This window comes from Nannobrachium achirus (assembly GCF_963921795.1).
Source record: "Nannobrachium achirus genome assembly, chromosome: 10".
In the NCBI taxonomy this organism is placed as follows: Eukaryota; Metazoa; Chordata; class Actinopteri; order Myctophiformes; family Myctophidae; genus Nannobrachium; species Nannobrachium achirus.
The window spans coordinates 1,006,551-1,028,257 of record NC_137819.1 but is presented as its reverse complement, the minus strand read 5'-3'; the positions used below and the strand labels follow the sequence as shown (position 1 = coordinate 1,028,257).

At 42.7% G+C, this 21,707-nt stretch overlaps 1 protein-coding gene across 1 annotated transcript in view; it reads right to left on the bottom strand.

Moving 5' to 3' along the window:
* The window catches only part of fkbp9 (FKBP prolyl isomerase 9), a 48,964-nt gene extending 28,550 nt beyond the window's left edge, over nt 1–20,414 (bottom strand). Inside the window, exons 1-4 of the mRNA XM_080735683.1 lie at nt 20,039–20,414; nt 19,004–19,149; nt 8,603–8,792; nt 6,998–7,143 (exon numbers count right to left, since the gene is read on the bottom strand). Of these exons, the coding sequence (XP_080591809.1) occupies nt 6,998–7,143; nt 8,603–8,792; nt 19,004–19,149; nt 20,039–20,256 (700 nt within the window). The 5' untranslated portion in view covers nt 20,257–20,414. The remainder of the gene's footprint in view (nt 1–6,997; nt 7,144–8,602; nt 8,793–19,003; nt 19,150–20,038) is intronic.
* Nucleotides 20,415–21,707: the final 1,293 nt, after the last annotated feature.

The window sequence follows — 21,707 nt, the reverse complement described above, 5'->3', positions numbered from 1 at the left end:
CCCCCCAAAATAATTGGGGGGTCGTGTGTGATGTGATGACGTCATCAAACGATAAAGTCGACTTTTTACTGAGTCGAGTCGACTTGCAAAAAACTCAAGTCGTTAATGCCCTAGTTCCCAAACAGTGGGTTGGGACCCAATTGTGGGTCACTCACGGACCAATTTTTATGGGTCAAAACATGAGTAAAAATCCTTTTCCTAAATAAAAATAAATATTTTTATATTTATTTTAAAAATGTTTAAAAGGATTTTCACCTCCAAAAAATTAAAAGAATTTCGTAATTTCATACATTTATATAACAAACAAACACATCTAAGAAATTCCATAAATAAAAAATTATAATAAGTAGTGAAAGTAGCAATCTACAAGCTCACAATGCGGCGCAAAGCGACACGTTGTGAGCTTGCAGATCTGCTATTTTCACTATTTTGGGTTACAAATAATCTTAATTTGCTATATCAGTACATTGTGGGCTCTCATTTCCCAATACAGTGGCAAACTATATATAGACTTTCAGCCTGGGCTTACCCAATTCTATGTTGGGCATGTCATTATGTCAAAACAAATTCAAAACACAAAACATCAGATCTAAGAGTAGGCTGGATCAGCTATTTTTGCCACACGACACCACTGTACAATAAAGTATAACATTTGCCTGAAAATATGACTTCAGCTAAAGTCATGTATACAGCTTAACGTGTGAAGAAGTCAAGTCACATATATTTATATAGCACATTTCATACGACAAGCGCAGACTCAATGTGCTTACAAGAAAATGCAAGCTTGTGAGAATATTAGGTAGGTACGTCTTTAGTTTGCTTTTAAAAGAAGACACTGTTGTAACAGACCTTAGATCAGCTGCTATAGAATTCCACAGAGCGGGACCATAGTGACTGAAAGCACCATAACCCGATTTATAATGCCACCCGCGTGCAGTGAGGGGACCTGTGTCAGATGTTCTACCACTTTTTCGAGTCACGTGTTAAAATACTGGATTCTGATTGGCTAAATTCCGGAGGTTATGAGAGAACTACTGCCGCAAAGTTTTGTGAGGACTTGTCCGAGATCAATGAGCCTCAGTGTACATCCGGGGACTTCAGGAGGTAGTCGGAACACCTTTCCCCCAACCAACAAATGACCGTGGCAACGGTCCTATGTTCACTAACGTGCATGCTATAGTCGCCGATTTATTTGGATCCAATGCAATCCGCCAACTTTAAAGCCCCTTTTCTCTGAACCTATGCCTTTCTGGAAGCGAACAGCCTCTATTTACGGCTGGAACGGTACTTCTAACTGACGTTAGCTTAGCTGTAAGCTAGACGCATGGATTAGTATGGAGTTGGCGCCATCTGTTGGTGAGTAGAAGATGTTGTTGGTGGAACTATCTGCTGTCTCGCGGAAGTTTTATAGGCAATAATGATTGTAACTTAAGATCCTTGCAAGTTACAACTGTGTTTTCTTTCATGTATAAGGGAAAAAGTGGTAGAAAAGCTATTTACCACTCGGGGTCGGACATTATGCTCTGATAATGTCCTGTGTTAGGGTGTTATCGGACTCGGCTTTGCCTCGTCCGATAACACCCTAACACAGGACATTATCAGAGCATAATGTCCTCTCACTCGGGGTAAATTGCTTACATCTAAGCCAAGGGTTCTGGTAGGCACGTATGCATGGCAGAAACACAGGAGGGAGCCAAACCATTGAGAGATTTAATCCAGAATTATTGATTGCTTTAACTATTGAAAAATAGCAGATCTACAAGCTCGCTGGTAGATCTGCTATTTTCGTGAAAATTTCGTGAAAATGTGTGCAAATATTTGAATATCTGGTGAACATTTGTAACTGAAATATTTGCTTCTGGGGGGTCCCTGATACAAAATTATTTTGAGATGGGGTTCAGTGGCCAAATACATATAATTCTAGGGGTCCTTGACATAGAAACATGTGTTTTTTTTTTTTTTTTTTTTTTAAACCTTAGGACTTAGAAGACAGAATCACGTCAAAATTCAAATGTTCAAGATACAAAAATTAAAAAAAGCAGATCTACAAAAGTGCCGTGCTGTGAACTTGTAGATATGCTATTTTTATTAAGTTAAAGCTATACTGTGTAAGTTGCTCAACTAGTGGTCAGTAGCGTTATAGCAAACCGCGGTCACGTCTGCTTTTTTCGGACGTTTTTCGGAAGTTTTTCGCCGCGGACCGGGCCTTCAGACCACCGCGTCCGCCTCGCCTCGCCGAGACCTATCCATAGAGGTCTTTCGTGTCCCTCTACGAGCCTCGGTTGGGGAGATACATGCTAGACTCCTAGCCCATTGTAAACACTGCAGTGTATTTCCTGAAGAGCTCGGCAGTGTATGATCTGGGCTTTGATTGGCCGGTAGGGAGACACGTGTACAGAATGATGCATATGACGTAATTTTGACGGGAAAAACAGCCCCGGTCACTAGAACACATATAAAGAAAAGGCTTTGGGAGCTGAAATGAACAGAGTGGGTGTTCTAAAACTTTAGAGATTTAATAATTAGGACAATTTTAAGATTTGTTTTATTAACACAAACTCTGCCATCAAAATACCCCTTTGTACCCCTTCTCTGCCATGCCCGTAGAGCCCGTAAATGTAATAAAAATTAATTAAAAAACATTTTTTTATCGAAGCGCAACTAAAATAGGCCGGAACTAATGCTCCGTGATCGGTTTCTACACGGACACATTATTGAGCGGACTACTTTAACATTGGAGTCCCTGAACCGGAAGTCCGTCCTCTATTTTGGCTAGATAGTCCACCCAGGAATCCGCGGAGAAAAAGTTCTGATTCCGCGGTGAACAATCCTGATTCTGCGGAGAGCAATTCTTGATTCCGCGGCTTGAAAGTTAATATTCCGCGGGCATTAAAAAACTACGTAAAATTACCAGTTATGAAGCAAACATAATTTTTTATGTAATAATGAAGTAGAAATGAACTTATGAAATGAATTGCAATACCAAAACACTGTGAAACATTGTGGTTATCAAATAATCAACATCAATATTCTCTTTGTCCCTCTTGGGAAGATTTATTTATATGTGCCAGGCATGTCCCGTGGATGGAATTGGGAAACAGGGATTTGAGGGCAGACAGAAATCACATCCTCTTGTTTCACTCCAAAGTCATTTAGAGCATTGACTGCCGCATTTGCCACTGTTGAATGATTGCATTTGTCTAAGAAAACAGTGTCAACCAGATAGCTGCAGATTTCACCAGATTCATCATTGATGAGCGGAGACACCATTATGTTGAGCACGCAGCATCCTTCTGAATCAGAGAGAGAGAGAGAGAGAGAGAGAGAGAGACCTTTATTATCCCAAGGGGGAAATTCAGTTGCAGCAGTGTAAGGTTATTTACAAAGTTACAGAGAAAAAATAAAATAAAAACAAGAACAGAGTACAGTAAAGAGCAAGGTACATCAAGAAAGGGAACCTCTCTTACCTCTCTTGCAGTTGTGTATGGCCAGGGATGGCTCCCTCCCCCATTCACTACTCTGTTTTGCAAGAAACTTCTCATCAGACCTGGACAGTGGTGTGTTTGTTGATGTACCACCAAAACAGAATACAAAACACAATACATTGATTGTACACATTTTGATAGATACTTTTTTCAAATAGTACAATTAACTCTTTGAGTGCCAATCCCTAACTAGTTCGGCTTTATTAGCGTATCGTAGAGTGCCGATCCCGAACAAGTTCGGCTTTAAAAAAAAAAAAAAAAAAAAACCCCATTTTTGACCCCATCAAATCTGGTGAACATGATTTCAATCGCGATTTTGCATGTTCCACCCCCATACAACCCCATCTAACATACAGGGCAGCCATTTTTGTTTACATTACATGTAAAACATAATGGCGATTATCTCAAGAATGCCTGAACGGATTTCCAATCGGATTTTTTTGTTTGAAAGCTGTGAACAAACTGCACAAATCCACTCCAATGCAATCCAGGATTGCATTGGATTTTTTAGAGCTCATTCTTCTCTGTTTTTTTCCCATGCATGAGGTGTGCAAGGTTTAATCATGGCTAAGTTGACGAAAATAAGGCTTCTAAAATGCTTGGTAGCCAATAGCTAACTTCAAGCTAACTTCATCCTCTTCCTGTACATGCACAAAGGAAAGTGTTCAGGCAAGTCATGGCTCCAGGGCTTGGGCATGCATTACCAGCATATCTCTATTATTCTCTGGTCACTGGGCGCCCTCTAGTGGTGATAGGCTGGCACTCAATGAGTTAAATGATTATACATTGGAGCTAAACTAAAATGATTTATTTATCTACCTTGACTAATTCATACTTTTTTCATATCAAGGTCCAATATTTATTCATTATTTAATGACATTTAGCTTCTCACTCAGACCCAAAACATAGAATATTTTGTTATTGTTTGGATAACATTTTGTTCACAATTCTATGCTGTATTGTTTGATGTTGGTGCCATAGATAGAAGAGATAAACAGGCAACACGTTGATAAAACAACTCTTATACATTATCTAATTGTGTACTTAGGCTATTGTAAATTAATGAATGCAGATGTTTAACAACAATTTAACTCTTGAGAGCGTAAAATGAAAACAAATGGACCCGTAATTAAACCAAATGGACGCTTATGGGTTTCATTTTACCCTCTCAGAGTTAAATATATAGCGTTCATTTGGTTACCAACTCTTAAGGACCACCGGTTGAAAACCACTGGAGCACAAGTCAAGAATACATTACTAAAACGATAGCATACCTTCTCTCGTTCCTCTGCAGCCACGGTTTTGCTGGCGATTGTGGTTGTTGTGATGGCTTTTTGTCTTTTTAAGACTGTGTCTGCGGGCGTTGCTTGTTTTTTCTTCTGATGAAAGCAGCCAAGTGGTCTTTGATTGTTGAGTTGCGGCGGTAATCAAGAACTTTATTCTCCTCCTGTAATTCTGTGTATGATTTAGCTCTTTCAGCATAACATATCCCTGCTCACTCTGAGGGCTTGGACCCGGCATCGTAGCCGGAGGTCGGAGAAATCGCTCCATTACTCCATGTGCGTCTTTCTCACTGTGAGTCAAACAGTCAGACGATGTGCCTAGTTCCATAAAAAATCAGCACCATCCGCTCTGGTATCGTCACCACACACGAGACACAGCACATGAATACATGCCACGGCAAACAAAGCCATTTCCGTTTCCGTATCCGGCAACGAGGACCGGCTAGGCTGTGAGTCTTGTCCGTCTATATCACCGCGACATCTAGCGGCCGGGAAGAAAACTACATGTAAAATGTAATATTCTGCACCTCGTTTGTGCTATTCTGCGGACTGCTATGATATCCGCGGGAGGCTCTGATATCCGCGGAGGGCTTCGATTTCCGCGAAAATTTCCGTGATCGCGGAATCGCGGATTCCTGGGGGGACTAGCTAGAGTTCTCAACGGGCCTGAAAATTAAGGCCCGGCCCTAACTGGGCCCGAGTGGGCCGACCCGAAGCCCGGCCCGACCCTAACAATTATCATCATTTTCGGCCCGAAAACCCGAAAGCCCGAGAGAGAGAGAGAGAGAGAGAGAGAGAGAGAGAGAGAGAAAAAAAAACGTCGCCAGTAGGCAGCTGGCAGCGCCAGTGCCTCAAATTACAACAGTGAGAGAACGGACATATAATAGTTGGCGAAATGGCAACTTCACATGTTAAATTGTTCATGAAACATGCAAGGTTCTGCACAAAATGTGCTAACGTTAAATCCCTGTTGTTGTCAACAGTCAATCTCAATCATACAGCTCTCATCCTCTCTCTCCCTGCCGTTGTCGCTGCCTGCGTGATTTATGTTTCGTCCTTTCAACGGTCACGCATCAAACGCAGGCTCGGCAGATCTATAAACCCAAAACGTGTTCATCTGGCTTGCATTCTGGGCTTGCAGATCTGTTGTTTAGTGCGCGACACCACCTGATCACCATGCTTAAACATATACAACTTAGGCACGTAATAAGCGGCGCGCTGCGGCTGTAAACCCTTTAATATAAATGCACACAGCAGCAGCAAAGGACACTTGATTAACCAGAAAGCATAATGGAATTAATAATATCTTACCAGCCGAGATGATCGTCTCTAAGGTAAGAGGATGTCAACGTATGGTGCTTTAGGTTGGTCATGTTGATGTTGTTGTTAATACAATCCTCTTAAGTCCTTGTCAATAATATCCAGGTTGGTTCCGCTTTGAATGTACTTTTCTTGGATTTATAACTTATTACAAACTTGTAAAACTGCCTGCTGCCTTTTAATTTAACATGCAGCTCCAAACTTTCATCGTAGCCGCTCGATCACACAGAGCTAACGCTGACTCGCTGCCTGTGACAGACTTCCGTATATCCAAAGGTTTCGATTGTGACGTCATCACAACAACCAGACTGCTCTATGAGACTGATAGACTATACTTCCGTATGCGTCACCGATTATCCTTGGTCCATTGGTTAGGAACTTAGGCAGGTTTCAGTGCTGCGCTGAAGACAGGCAGAGAGCGATATGCGCCTGTTCTCTGTTGCTTGAGTGACGGAGCCCGGAGCCCGGCCCGGCTAATTATTATAATTTTTGGGCCCGGCTCGGCCCGATAACGTCGGGTCGGGTAGGGTCGGGTTCGGGCCGAATTTGAGAACTCTAATTTTGGCCCAGCTTACTGTCTACACTCCGCGGCTTACAGATGGAGAACTTATTGATCAATTGAAAAAGTTTCAACGGATTTGAGAAGCTGATGGAATACGCGAACACACGAGCAGTGTCCGATCACGCACGATGGGAACTGGACGAGCGCCCACGTTAACAGGTAGGACTCGGAGAAGCCGGCAGTGAAAGACATAGAGAAATTAACGGGCTTTACGGCCGTAAACTACGAATGAGTTAAAAAAGTTACATAGTATAGCTTTAAAGCATAAAATAATAATACGCACTAATGCGTATTATCTAAATGTGTTACAAACAATAAGAAGCAATAAGATGTGGGGGTGAACTCACCGTCTCCGTTCTCGCCGTAGCCCATGGACGGAGGCATGGTGATGATGCGTCGCTCTCCCACACACATTCCCAGCAGCCCCTTGTCCATGCCAGCGATCAGCCACCCGATGCCAACGTAGGTGTCGTAGGTACGCAGGCGGGTGTGACTAGAAGAGAATGAGGTGCGTTCACATGTTAAATCTCCACCATGATTAGGAATGGCACGATAAGCGATAATATGGCACGATAAGCGATAATATCGCTTAACGTGATAAAAAAACACTAAGGATAATCGTATCATGGAGATTTACTTTATCGTGAAATCGTCCTCCGTCATGCACTGGGATCAAACCATCTTTTATTTGCCGAGCTGCATATCCAATACCATTTAAACCCTCTATTGGTAAAACGTACTTAAAATATACATATTTTTTTTCCTTTTTTCCACTCGCTACTAAATCTTTTTGCCAAAAAATAGCCGATTGTGAGCTTTTAGACCTGCTATTTTTCGTCACATTTTTCGCCCCAGGATAACGGATGTTGGGGATACTTTGATTATCGCGATAATAATCGTAAATCGCGATTTCTTTGGTCACAGTAATAATAGTGATATGAAATGTTCATATGGTCCCATCCTTAACCATGATAAGCAACTTGCTATTTATATCAGGTAGCACCTTTTGGCAGGGGTGTCACACCAAATTCTGGGCCCTAGCCGCCCTGGGTACCAGGATACACACTTCTTCATAGGGGGAGGGGGTTTAATTAAATCAACATACATCAGCTTCCCTGAGTGGCCAAACCCAAACCATTAGCTTCACGGATTGGCCAAGCTTTGCGTGACATTTGTGTCGCTCTCCAATATAGTTAGGTGATCTTCAGTGTACAACAACACTCCATCTGTTGCAGTACAGGAGAATTATATCCTTCCAAATTGCAGTTGGTTATTGACATGTACTGCTGGTCGGTGCGTCTTAGAGGCTCCCCAAAGAGCATCTATCGCAGTGCTGTTTCAGTGGGACATAAGGTGTATTGCTTTAATATTTAGGCCTAAAATTATTGGATGCTTTAACTATTAAAAAATAGCAGATATACAAGCTCACAGCGCGGCACCGCTGCGAGCTTGTAGATCTGCTATTTTCGGAAAAAGTCGTGAAAATGTGTGCACAATCTTTGAATATATGTATTTTCAAAGCGAACGTTTGTAACTCAAAATTTTGCTTCTGGGTGGTCCCTGGAACTAGATATTTTGAGATGGGGGTCCGTGGCCAAATAAATATCATTTTGGGGGGCCTACACATGCAAAAGTTTGAGAACCACTGACATAGTAGTCTCTCAAGAACAGACGAACTAAGCTCCAGTTAAGTGAAAAGGACCTTTTCTTTGACGATGGCTAAGCCAGATTGCTGACATAGAAACATAGGGTGTCAAACAATGAAACTATATGGAATCTATGAAAAGGTTGTGGGGGTCCCTGCTTCATCTCTCTCAACTATGGGGTCCTTGGCCTGAAAACGTTGAAGACCCCTATAATAATATTGTTTATTATTTACATTATATTATTATTTATTTGGCCTGAAAACCTTGAAGACCCCTGCCCTAAAGGATCCCAGACCCTCATCTCACCTGGAGTCAAACAGCGTCCCGTCCAGCAGCGTTCCGTTGTAGTGGTAGCGGACGTAGTCGGACACCTCCACCTTCCTGACGCACAGAGGGGGGGTGTAGTAGGTGTTGGACTGCACCCCGTCCTCCGGGTTCCACACGTCCAACAGCAGGACGTCAAAATGCAGGACGGAGTCGGCAGGAATGAGGTCACCTGAGAAAGGACCCGTCACAATTATTACATAATTGTCTAATCACAATTATTTGACATAATCGCAATTATTATTATTGTCATAATCGTCATATTGAAAAAGGTTAATATATTTTTTTTTAAATGTGGAAATAGCAGATCTACAAGCTCACAGCGCGTCGCAATGCGACGCGTTGTGAGCTTGTAGATCTGCTATTTCCACTACCAATGTTCTTTTTGAACAGTGGTAGACTGCTCCATAGCATGGCCGTGTGTGTATCCATGTATGTATCCGTGTATGTATCCATGTATCCGTGTATGTGTGTATGTAGCCTGAGTACTATTGGGTGACCAGAGAGGGTGCTGTTGAGGTGCTGTTGAGTCTAACCTGAGCGAGCACGCACGCACGCATGTATGTAGCCTGAGTACTATTGGGTGACCAGAGAGGGTGCTGTTGAGGTGCTGTTGAGTCTAACCTGAGCGAGCACGCACGCGCGCATGTATGTAGCCTGAGTACTATTGGGTGACCAGAGAGGGTGCTGTTGAGTCTAACCTGAGCACGCACGTGCACACACGCGCGCACACACACACACACACACACACACACACACACACACACACACACACACACACACACACACACACACACACACACACACACACACACACACACACACACACACACACACACACACACACACACACACACACACACACACACACACACACACACACACACACACTACTGTTGCGCAGCCTCCACGACCACGGCTCAGTTCACCCGGGTGTGTATAAAGTTGTCAAACATGTCAGTATTCAGTAATTTCTTTGTATAGGTTATGTGTCATATCTACCATGTGCAACTTCAAAGCCTAAAAGCCAAACAGAAATGTGACTGTCAATGACAAAAATACAATTAAATCGTTAATCGCAATTACTTGAGGGACAATTAATTGTCATGTAAAATGTCATAATCATGACAGCCCTAATTCATTCGTTAATTGACGGTTGATAACCCTATCGATCGATTAATCGATTGACTGATAATCAGCGTTTTTTCCAGATTTTACCAAAAGGAACATTCCTGTTCGAAACGGAAAATGAGTGCAAAATTCATATTTTCGATGAATCGTTAAAGAGGTGGTGCCATAGTTTTGTACTTTTTCTGTTTTTCATGTGTCTAGGCGGTTGAAAGTACTTCATTAGACCCCCTGGTGTGTTTTCTTTTTTTAGAAATGATGTATTCTCTTAGTATGTGTTTGGTTTCTCTTGGAGGCTGCCACCTTGTGGTGAAAAGTGTCAGTTAAAAAACACAGATACTAAGTATGTCACAGTATCAACTCCTCCCCTATTTACCATTCACCCAACACTGTGGGGTGTGGCTATATCAGCTGGGTCACCACCCACCATGCCATCCATGCATACGTAATGAACTGGGGGTGTGGCCACATAAAAACCCAATTTTAACTCTTTCTGTATACTTTTTTGGAAAAATCTTCCTCCTAGTATAATCATAATACCTGATAATCATGTTTTATAGGGGGGGGGGAATCATGGCACCACCTCTTTAACACCTCTAGAACAGGGGTTTTCAAAGTGGGTGACGGGGCACCCTGGGGTGCCGCGACGGCAGTCCAGGGGTGCCGAGAGATAACTTGATAATTATTTGGAATTTATTTAGACACTTGAAAAAATATTTAGTATAATTTTAAACTTTAAGTACAAAGTTATTTTCAGTCAGTTCTAACCAAAATGGCTATTATCTCAACGTTTTCCTCACAACATAATCACTAAAATATCGGCACTGTCGGGCAGAAACCTCGTATCTCCAAGTTTCAAATGTGTACGTTTTTTGGTAAAGCAAAGCCCTGCTTCATCATACAAGACAGTCGCACAAATCTAGAGAAAACAGACGATCTATAAGCACACAACACTGCTTTAGATCTGGTGTTTTCACTAGTTTAGTACATTTTAAAGAGGATAAATACAAAACGAACGGTTTTGGACACACAAGGTTTCCACCTGACAACGACGATATGCTATAAATATAAGGTGCTGGGAGTGAAAATTATAATGTAGGGGTGCCTCGGATTAAAAAAATAAATATTTATGGGGTGCCCTGAGACAAAAAAAGTTTGGGAACACCTCTTTTTTTTGGAGCGGTGTGTGTAACACAGCAGCTCCGCTATAGGCAGTAATGTGTGTCTGTCCTCACTAGTACGAGTGTGTCTGTCCTCACTAGTACGAGTCTGTCCAGTCCAGTTTGAAGAGGATCTGCACATGCGCGATTTTACCACCCACACACACATACACACACACACACAAACACACACACACACACACACACACACACACACACACACACACACACACACACATGCGCACAGCAGTTACACAACATTTCGATCGAATTGAGTTCCCCTCCGCCCGGATGCATGGAGGCTGATGGGATACTGCAACATACTGCGTTATATAGATCTAAGACACAGAATTCAGATATCTAGAACACATAGAATCTAAAACATAGACCTGGAACTGCTTAAATTCACCGCTCCACTTCGAACGAGGTTTGATTTTTTTTTTTTTTTTAGCTTTTGAGCCAAGATACATTGCATTGTATCACTATGCACGGGCAAACAGTTCTAACAAAGTCCCACAATAACTTACAGAAGTGTATCTTTTCAGTACAGACTGTCCATCAGTGATCAATAATGTACTCATATACCCTATAGATGCCTTAATGGTCCACGTCACATTCATATAAACCAGTATGCGCAGATTGCGCACGCCGGTCGGCACCAAATGAACCCCACCGTTCATAGGGTGCAATGGATGGCACTCGTGTTTAAAAATGCATTCCATCAAACTTTCAGATGCCGTTTTTCTCCCAGTGTGGAGGAAGAATGCTTAGGATTTTTACTGTAAATTCTCACTCTTGAAATATATAATCCTTAGTTTCTGTTGATTGTAAACAATAATACCGATTCAAAACAGTTGTCCTTCAAACCCCACCTCTATTCACCGTCATCAGAACAGAGGGAGCGCTCCTCATGATCACCCACCCCACTGGATCACCAGAGCGTCTACTGCTCGCCCAGCTGCAGTCCATGAAGCCTAATTATGCTCCGTCCTGCGACGGTGTTGCGCGCAGAGCCGCAGACCTCCAAGCTCAGAAGGGTTGCATTGGTGACGCGATGTGAGTTTGTATATCAGCTACTCTTGACGTGGAACACCGTTGCGCAATGAAGTATATATGTCTCGATAAGGGCGCACCCATGGGAGCACCTCACTAGCACACAAGAGGAGGTTGAATAACCAGTGCTCCCCAAAACAACAGGTTTGGGGATCTGTTGGGAATTGATTACATGATACAGTCAGCTGTGCATTCAGTCTCAATGTTTGTAAACAAATAATTGGTCTATAGATGCCTTAATGGTCCACGTCACATTGATATAAACCAGTATGCGCACGCCGGTCGGCACCAAATGAACCCCACCGTTCATAGGATGCAATGGATGGCACTCGTGTTTAAAAATGCATTCCATCAAACTTTCAGATGCCGTTTTTCTCCCAGTGTGGAGGAAGAATGCTTAGGATTTTTACTGTAAATTCTCACTCTTGAAATATATAATCCTTAGTTTCTGTTGATTGTAAACAATAATAGCGATTCAAAACAGTTGTCCTTCAAACCCCACCTCTATTCACCGTCATCAGAACAGAGGGAGCGCTCCTCATGATCACCCACCCGATCCACTGGATCACCAGAGCGTCTACTGCTCGCCCAGCTGCAGTCCATGAAGCCTAATTATGCTCCGTCCTGCGACGGTGTCGCGCGCAGAGCCGCAGACCTCCAAGCTCAGAAGGGTTGCATGGGTGACGCGATGTGAGTTTGTATATCAGCTACTCTTGACGTGGAACACCGTTGCGCAATGAAGTATATATGTCTCGATAAGGGCGCTCCCATGGGAGCACCTCACTAGCACACAAGAGGAGGTTGAATAACCAGTGCTCCCCAAAACAACAGGTTTGGGGATCTGTTAGGAATTGATTACATGATACCGTCAGCTGTGCATTCAGTCTCAATGTTTGTAAACAAATAATTGGTCTATAGTTTGCCTGCTAGCAATAGTAAGTCTCTTCCTCTGCTCTGGCGGCCCCCTGTGGTTGCAAAAAACATCTCAGGCCGTTTCTTAAGCCCCTCACCAGACCCCTGGGTTCACACAGACATTAAAAGGAAAGGAAAAACAATTATGTAGAATGATTTTTAAACAATATTATGGAATGAAGATCAAAACAAATCATAATTATGTTACTGGATACCCTCTAAACCCGGACAGCGGTTTCTCATCTATGCCAGTGGTTCTCAACCCAGGGCGGTCCTGCCATTTGATTTTGGGCCAATTCGGGGTGGTCCCCAGATAAATGGTAAATAAATGGTGCATTTATATATTGCGCTTTTTATACAAAGCGCTTTGCAATGATTGTGCACTACATTCACACACCACATTCATACACCGATGGCAGAGTAAACCATGCAAGGCACCAACCTGCTCATCGGGAGCAGTTAGTGGTTCAGAGTCTTGCTCAAGGACACTTTGACACTTAACTCTGGGGAGCCCAGGATCGAACCGCTTTACCGGCCCCTCAGCCACTCTACCCCTGAGCCACTGACAGTAAAGTGAAAATAGAATTAATGGAAAAATAAATAAATGAAATGAAAAAAGACCATTAATACTTCATCAAAAGTAATCAACAAACTATACAGTAAAAATTGGACAAAACTTGGCCAAACCTTGGCCAAATAATATAATAAGAAAGAGGCAAAGATTGTGAAAAGCTCACAATGCCTCGCAACGCTAACCGAGTCAAACTAAATTGAATGCCTCAACACCTATTCCACGTGCTTATCAGGGCGAGGGGTCCCCATGCAGTTCTAATATGATTACAGCCTGAAAAGGTTGAGAACCACTGATCTACGCCACACAGTAGTCCCACTGACTGTAGAACCACTGATCTACGCCACACAGTAGTCCCGCAAAATAATGTATTTATTTTGTCATTGTTCATTTAACCATGCCTTAGGGCATTCACGAATAGTGAATTTTAGTATTCGAATTAATCTACTTTATCTGCGGAACCGAGTCGCATTAAATTTAATACCTACAATTCCAAGTGCTTGTCAGGGTGGGGGTCTCAGTTCAAAAGTGTTCATTTTGGGGGTCACGGCCTAACAAGGTTTGAGAACCCCTGGTATAGAGAGCATTATCAAATTCATTCTTATGACGTCCTATCTTGCCAAGCTTTATAAACTAAATATATATTTTAAAGAGAAAACAATAATAATAAAAAAGCGAATATTCGACTTCGGTGAACAACGTCAAATAGTGACTTTCATATTCGAATATTCGAATATTTGGTGAATGCCCTATCGTGCACTCATGCGAGGTAGACTCTGGCATCTACCAACAGGCCAAGTGCATGTGAACAGCAGCAAGATTTGTTGTGATAAAAGAAGGTTAGCCAATGGAACTACAAACCATAGATGTCATTATATTTTGACACTCCAGTGGTGTAAAAGTAACTAAGTACATTTACAAGTACTGTAATTAAGTACAGTTTTGAGGTATTTGCACTTTACTTGATTAGTTCCAGTTTTCAGTACTTTTACTTCTACTCCACTTCATCTCAGAGGCTAATTTCACTCCACTACAATTATTTGAAAACTTTAGTTACTCGTTACTTTGCAGATATAAATGATTATATTATAAAACAGACTTTAATCCACTTTTGCCCTATTTTATACAGTGGCTATTTGAAAATAGACGATCTGTAAGGGTGTGATGCAGATCTGCTATTTTCAAACATGTTGTACTTAATTTGGTACTTTAAGTACTTTAAGTATATCTTGATCCCAATACTTGTAACAGAGTATGTCTATATTGCAGTATTGATACTTTTACTTAAGTCTGAGTACTTTTTCCACCACTGGTTTTCTCATGCCAATAAAGCTCCTTGTGAATTGAATTGAAATTGTGTCTTGAACTGAACAGCGGCTCGGAGAGAAGAGAGAAGAGGAAGAGGGCAGTGATTAAACCCTGACTACACTGGTGAGCTGGCAGTGCTCTGAACCCCTACACACTCAATGAGCCTCCTCCTGTCCTCTTTTCTTCCTTCACATTGTGTTCCTTCTTTTCTCTCTGTCATAGTATAGCAGGGAAAAAAAGCTTGTACCTGTCTGCACAAGCCTTAACCTTTCTTGTCTTCTCCAATTATCTCACACACACACACACACACACACACACACACACACACACACACACACACACACACACACACACACACACACACACACACACACACACACACACACACACACACACACACACACACACACACACACACACACACACACACACACACACACACACACACACACACACACACACACACACACACACACACACACACACACACACACACACACACACGACAATTCTACAGTATGTCTACATGTCTACAGTATCCTGTAGACATGCTAATACACATACTAGAAGCCTCCGGGCGACATGCGACCTCGCCCAAAAGGGCCAGTGATCGGACCAGTTACCCATATATGGAGTCCCCTGGTACCCATATATGGAGATCCATGCACTGTATATGGAGATATGATGTGAGAGCCCAAAGTTATTTGTTATGTGAAAGTCCTATGATGTTTGACATCTGACATCATAACCTTTTATGCCCATACATGGAGATAGATCCCTGTCTGCCAACCAGCCAAACAGATATGGGCTGTTTTGGCCATATATGGATTCTGTGATCAAGGTCGCCTGAGACGGCGCGCCTCCGTCATGGTTAATAGAAACGAGCGAGTCCACCTAGAAGTGCAGTGCGATTCCAAATGAAGCGTGCTGTGCATCCTCATGATGACACTTGATGACTTCTCCCCAGTCGCATGTTGCTTTGTAAATGGTGAACGGTGCATTTATAAAGCGCCTTTATCCAAGACTCCTAGAAGTTGAATAGGATACTAAAAGATAGTGAGGGAAAGTTAGCAGAGTGGTGGACCAATCTGGGAACTAAATGCTTTCCAATAGCTTTCTTCACAGATGTGTTCATAAAGGTGTCTACTGTCACCTCTGAACTTTGTCAAACCCAACTCCCTTGACAAACTTTGTGGGAGCCAATCAAAGTTGGGGGTATCCCGAGGGCTGTAATTAGGGTATTTCTGGGCTGCTGAATCCATTCCAACTATTAGTTTTCAGTTAAAATGACTCCTTGGCCATAAAATAGGCCTAATTGGCTAAGGCTTAGCCAATCATGTCACCCCTGTGTTTGAGTGTTCCTTGTCAGATTGCATCATGTTATCCTGTGTGTCTGTGTGCTTACCCACCTGATAGTTTTCATGGAATTCAAACCCTTTCTCACCAAACCATTTTTGTATTATTATATATATTATTATATATATTGTATTATTATAATGTCTCATGGACACACAAAAGTATGTGTGGCCTATTTTATGGCCAATGAGTAATTTTAACTGAAAACTAATGGTTGAATTGGATTCAGCAGCCCAAAAACACCCTAATTCACTAGTTTGCAAATCCCGCCCCATTCTGCCCTGTTACTAGGCTGGGACATTTTCCCTGGGCAGATTGTTTTTATAGTGGCAGTGAATGGTATTTTTTAATTTTTCATAGCCTCATTACAGCTATATAAAGTACCAAAGGAAAAACATCTAGGTGATATTAATAAAAAGGGAAGACAAAGGTACAGTAGTTACATTGCAAAACAGGGGGTTTCCCCGAAAATATATGTTTTAATTTGTTTAATCCCAGTGGGACAGAATCACTATTGCAGATTCTTTTATAGTGGAAGTGGATGGGATTTTTTTTTTCCTTCATAGCCTCATTACAGCTATATAAAGTACCAAAAAAAACACATCTACGTGATATTAATAAAAAGGGAAGAAAAAGGTACAGTAATTACATAGCAAAACAGTAATTTTCCCCCGAAAATATATGTTTTAATTAGTTTAATCCTCTGGATCAGAGAGAGAATAGAAATCGCGCATTGCATCTTGGGTAGGAAGAGGAGAACTATAATCTGTTCTCCTCCATGTTCTCCTCACATAATAGGCTGGCTTTTCGTAATTCTGCCCATTTAAAATATATGTACCCAAACGTAACAAGTTAGACCATTGATAAGGTCCATGTGAACTAGTCTGTTGAAGCTTATTCATTACAATGATCGCAAACGCTATGGTCGCGAGCGGCCTGGCCGTGCTCCGCAGTGCGGACAGCCGGTGAAAGACGGCTCCCACTTTCTCCGACTGCAGAACTCCACCCCCGCTTGCAAAAAGTGAATGTATTTTTCTGGTTGGCCAGTCAGGGAGTCTCAGGGACCAATCAGAAGGCTGACAAACGGTGAATTACACACCTCATACGCTCATATTGGCCATTTTTAATTGTTTTCCCCCTTTAATCCCAGGCCCTCGGGATACCCCCAACTTTGATTGGCTCCCAAAATGTTTGTCAAGGGAGTTGAGTTTGACAAAGTTCAGAGGTGATAGTAGACACCTTTATGAACACATTTGTGAAGAAAGCTATTGGAAAGCATTTAGTCCCCAGATTGGTCCAACACTCGGCTAACTTCCCCTCACTAAGACCTCAGCCTGCAATGTCCTAATGTTTAAACTTAATATAGCCTACAACGTCAATGTTTTGTAAGAAGAATCATTAAATATATAAATGCTGTCACAGTAACACAATAGATAGAAGAATTTATGGATTTGACGCTGTGATCGGGATCAGCAGATATTTAGCTTGCTAAGCAGCAAGCTAAATATGCTTAGATGATTTGTATTTATATTAGGATAAATGTGCACGATGTGAGACGGACACGGAAGTGAGGAGGAAGCTTAACAGGGTACTCATCATTCTTAAAGGGGAAGTGAAACTTCCTCCTCACTTCCATTTCCGTCTCACATCGCTCACATTTATCCTAATATAAATAAAAATCATCAAATCCTATTTAGCTTGCTGCTTAGCAGAAACCAGTAAGACTCCCTAATCGGCATGTATACACAAATTGGCCTTAGCAACCTTATGGTGGCGCTAGAAGAGGGGCATCATGTGAGAAATCAGGGGCGGAGGTTGTGGTTTGCCAGCCAAGGAGTGTGTGTAAAGTTTGGCATGGATAGGGGAAACGGTGCCGGACATAAGAGTAGGGCCAAAAGTGTGACGTGACTGACAGACGGAGGGACCGACTGACAGACAGCCGGTGGAGGTTTTCATAGTAACTTGCGACCTGACAAAAAAAAAAAGAAAAGAAAAGAAATGCCAGTAACGGAAATGCCAGTTTCCATTACTCACCGTTCAGGAGGTGTAGTTCCAGACTCTATATAGCATTCAGAGATTGTGGAATAGTTGTCTGGCTACACGAGACTAACATATTGTATTGTAGTCCAATATGACCACTTCCTGTCTGGCTGTACATATTGTATTGTAGTCCAATATGACCACTTCCTGTCTGGCTGTACATATTGTATTGTAGTCCAATATGAGGCTCCAACAAGACAAGCATCCTCTCTCTTCCTGCATGCACAAACACACACCATTGTTCCACTGAGTTGTGCGTTGCACCAGAGCTGGTTCTGTTTCTGTTTCATATGTCCTCTGTTCCAGTAAATAACAAGAGATCAACCAGTGTGTTGCTCAGGTTCTTTTCTGCATTTGACACAGCCGTGTACTTCTCAGGTGAGAAGCCACGACCCGAGATATTACTGATGTTCCAGTCCGTTTCCTTACATTTTAAACACTGCTAGCTACACTGCTGCTATCTCTGGAACAGTACGATGGATTCGAGTGCCGACTTTTGTTATCGGTCACGAACCGCGATGGTGCGCGCATCGTTGAAAGGAACCACGTTAAAAGTTACGAAAATCATAGAATAGCTTGGCAGGGAACCCTCCCGTTGTCGATTTTGGCAGTAAATGAGTTAAGTGCCTTGCTCATGGACACTTCCGAGGCAGAAGGCTGGAGGAGTAGACAGTCAAACTTTCTGATAAAAGGTTTGTTTGATACTTGTATTAAAAAAATACCCAATCAAGGATGTCTTTATGTGGCAAACAGACCATCACAGACACAAGAAAACAAACACACACACACACACACACACACACACACACACACACACACACACACACACACACACACACACACACACACACTTACCATAGCCCTCTTTTCCATAGGCCAGCTGTGGGGGGATCTTGACCAGTCTCCTCTCATTGACACACATCCCCACCAGGGCTTTGTCCATTCCCTCGATCAGCTGCTTCTTGCCCACATACACATTGTAGGTGCTGCCACGGTCGTAGCTGGAACGAACACACACACACACACACACGTTTATTTGTGAGGAAGACATTTAAAGTATTCCATTCATTCCATACAATGCAGTTTACTTGTCCACCTGGTGTTACGCTGCTAAATGCTCAGCAAGAATTTAATTTATGTATATATTCTCATTGGCGTTACATTTAGCCGTGTACTAAACCTACAATGAATGTGTCCAAGAGAGGGAGGCTGGCAACTGGTCTCTGGAATGCATTTCGTGTATATTTGCACACTTTGAGTATCTTTAGTACTTTTGATTCGCCATCATATTCTAGGTAGCTAGGCCATCATTTTGACATTATGCAAGTCGTTACATCAGACGTACTTCAGCTATTGACATCTGACAAGAACCAGAACAACTCTTGTCTTCAGAACCAGAGCCCAGTCTGCTAAGAACAAGAGCCCTGTCTCTCTAGGCCGTCAGTCTTCAGAACTAGAACCTTGTGTCCAGAACCAGAGCCCTGTAGCGTGTCCTCAGAACCACAGTGGTATCAGTGTTCTCAGTACCAGAACTCTGTCTTCAGAACCAGAGCCCAGTCTGCTAAGAACAGGATCCCTTCATGTCTTCAGAACTAGAACCTGGCGTCCCCAGAACATTATCCTTGTAGCGTGTCCTCAGAACCAGAGTGCTATCAGAACCAGAGTGCTATCAGAACCAGAGTGCTATCAGAACCAGAGCTGTGGTCTTCTTGTGGCTGCTGCTGCCTGCGTGGCTCACACGCAGGACTCAGGAGTCAGGACCGACCCATTCAACCCCCCCTCCCTCCCTCCTCCTCGAGAACAGAAGCAGCCATAGCCTGCAGTGCAGACTGGGTCAAAACACAAAGTTCTCGCTAGTCTAGTAGTATCACAGTTAAAGTTAAAACTCACCTGGAGTCGAACTTCTTGCCGTCGGGGAACACGCCGTTGTAGTGGTACCTGACGTAGTCGCCGACCTGGACCGCGCGCACGCACTGCTCCGGCACGAAGGTCTTCTCGATGACGATGTCGTCTAACGGGACCGGGGGCGCGTCGCAGGCGCAGAACGCCACCAGAACCGACAGATACAGCAGATGCATGATGCCGTGCACGCACGGAGACATGTTCATTACTCTGGCACTGTAGCCTATTGACGTCAAAAGAACTAAGGCACTGCTTCAGTCTGTCTGTATGGCCCGGTTAGGTTGATCGGTTCCTTGGCTCTGCCTCTGGATCTTCTCCCCCGGCCCTGGTAGATCTCCTCTCCGTCCGGATTGAATGGGGATCACTTCTTTCACTTCTTTGCGCACCACGTATTGCTCATGCGCACTTCGGCGTTTCGGATGTGTAAACGTGGTAACGTACACTGCGAAATCCTGAGTCGGAGCCCGTTTTTAATGGTCCGCTTGGTTCCGTTTGGTGGTGCTCTCCGGGGTTAAGGTTAAACGATCACTCGGGGTTTCAGTGTGTAGTGTAGTAGCGTAGGGCTGTCCTAAAGATCCCTCTGGACCCCGCCTCTAAAACCGGACAAACTTTTTTTTTTCTTCTTTTTTTTTTGCCCCAGAGCGGTGCATTCCTTCCTCACTGTTTAAAGTTTGTGTTAACTCAAGGGGAAGGCATAGCACTGCACTTTAGGATCTTAAAATTTTAGTTTAGTGTTTAGTAGTAGAGTTTAATATACAAACTTTTGAGGAGAGGAGGGGGGTCCCCTCTATTTCCCAGGGAGGAATGTCTCCTACGTGGCAATGGGAGGGGGTTATGGTGTTATGACGCTTCACTCTAGTCACCAGGCAGGCAGTCACCAGGTCAGGGAAGATGTCAAGATTGAAGAAAATTACAAAAAAAAACATTAGACCTACTAAACAAGTAGGCTATATTTGGCGAATAACAAAACAGATAGTTTATTATTATTATTACATTTTAATTTTGATTTCCGACCGTTCATCATATTTTTGTTGCATAGTAGCCTACTGTGTTATTTTTGTCTGTCATTCAATGTTGTATGAATTGAGTACGAAGGGACCCCAATTTATCGTTGTCGTTATCCTTTTAGTAGACCTTATCAGTGAACTGTCCTGTCACATATATAGCCTACTTTTTTCCCCATGCAAATTTATTATAAAGTATTCAATCAATCAATCAATCAATCAATTGTAGCCTATTTATTGAGATGGGAGAAAACAAATAGGCCTACCGTTTAATAAATATCTGCTGCATACTTAGTAGGCTACTGTGTTCTATTCGTCTGCCATTCAATGTTAAGCCTATATGAGTTAAAGAGAAGGATCTCAATGGAAACAAGCCTTGCCTTATCGGAGTTTCTTTTTAGTTGACCTTGGCTTGTATCAGTGAAAGGGTACAGTTTCATGACAATACAGTTGTATTGTCATGAAACTGTACCCTTTCCTATGCAAGAACTTCTAATAAATACTTCAATCATTCAATATCCTAATATCAGGGGAGGGGGGGGACTCAAACTACCTTCTATGTTCTGTCTACAACTGGTGAATCATTTCCACTTCCAGCCAGTGTAACATGATCATGTTACATGAGACTGAGCTCATCCCATCCAGACAGACAG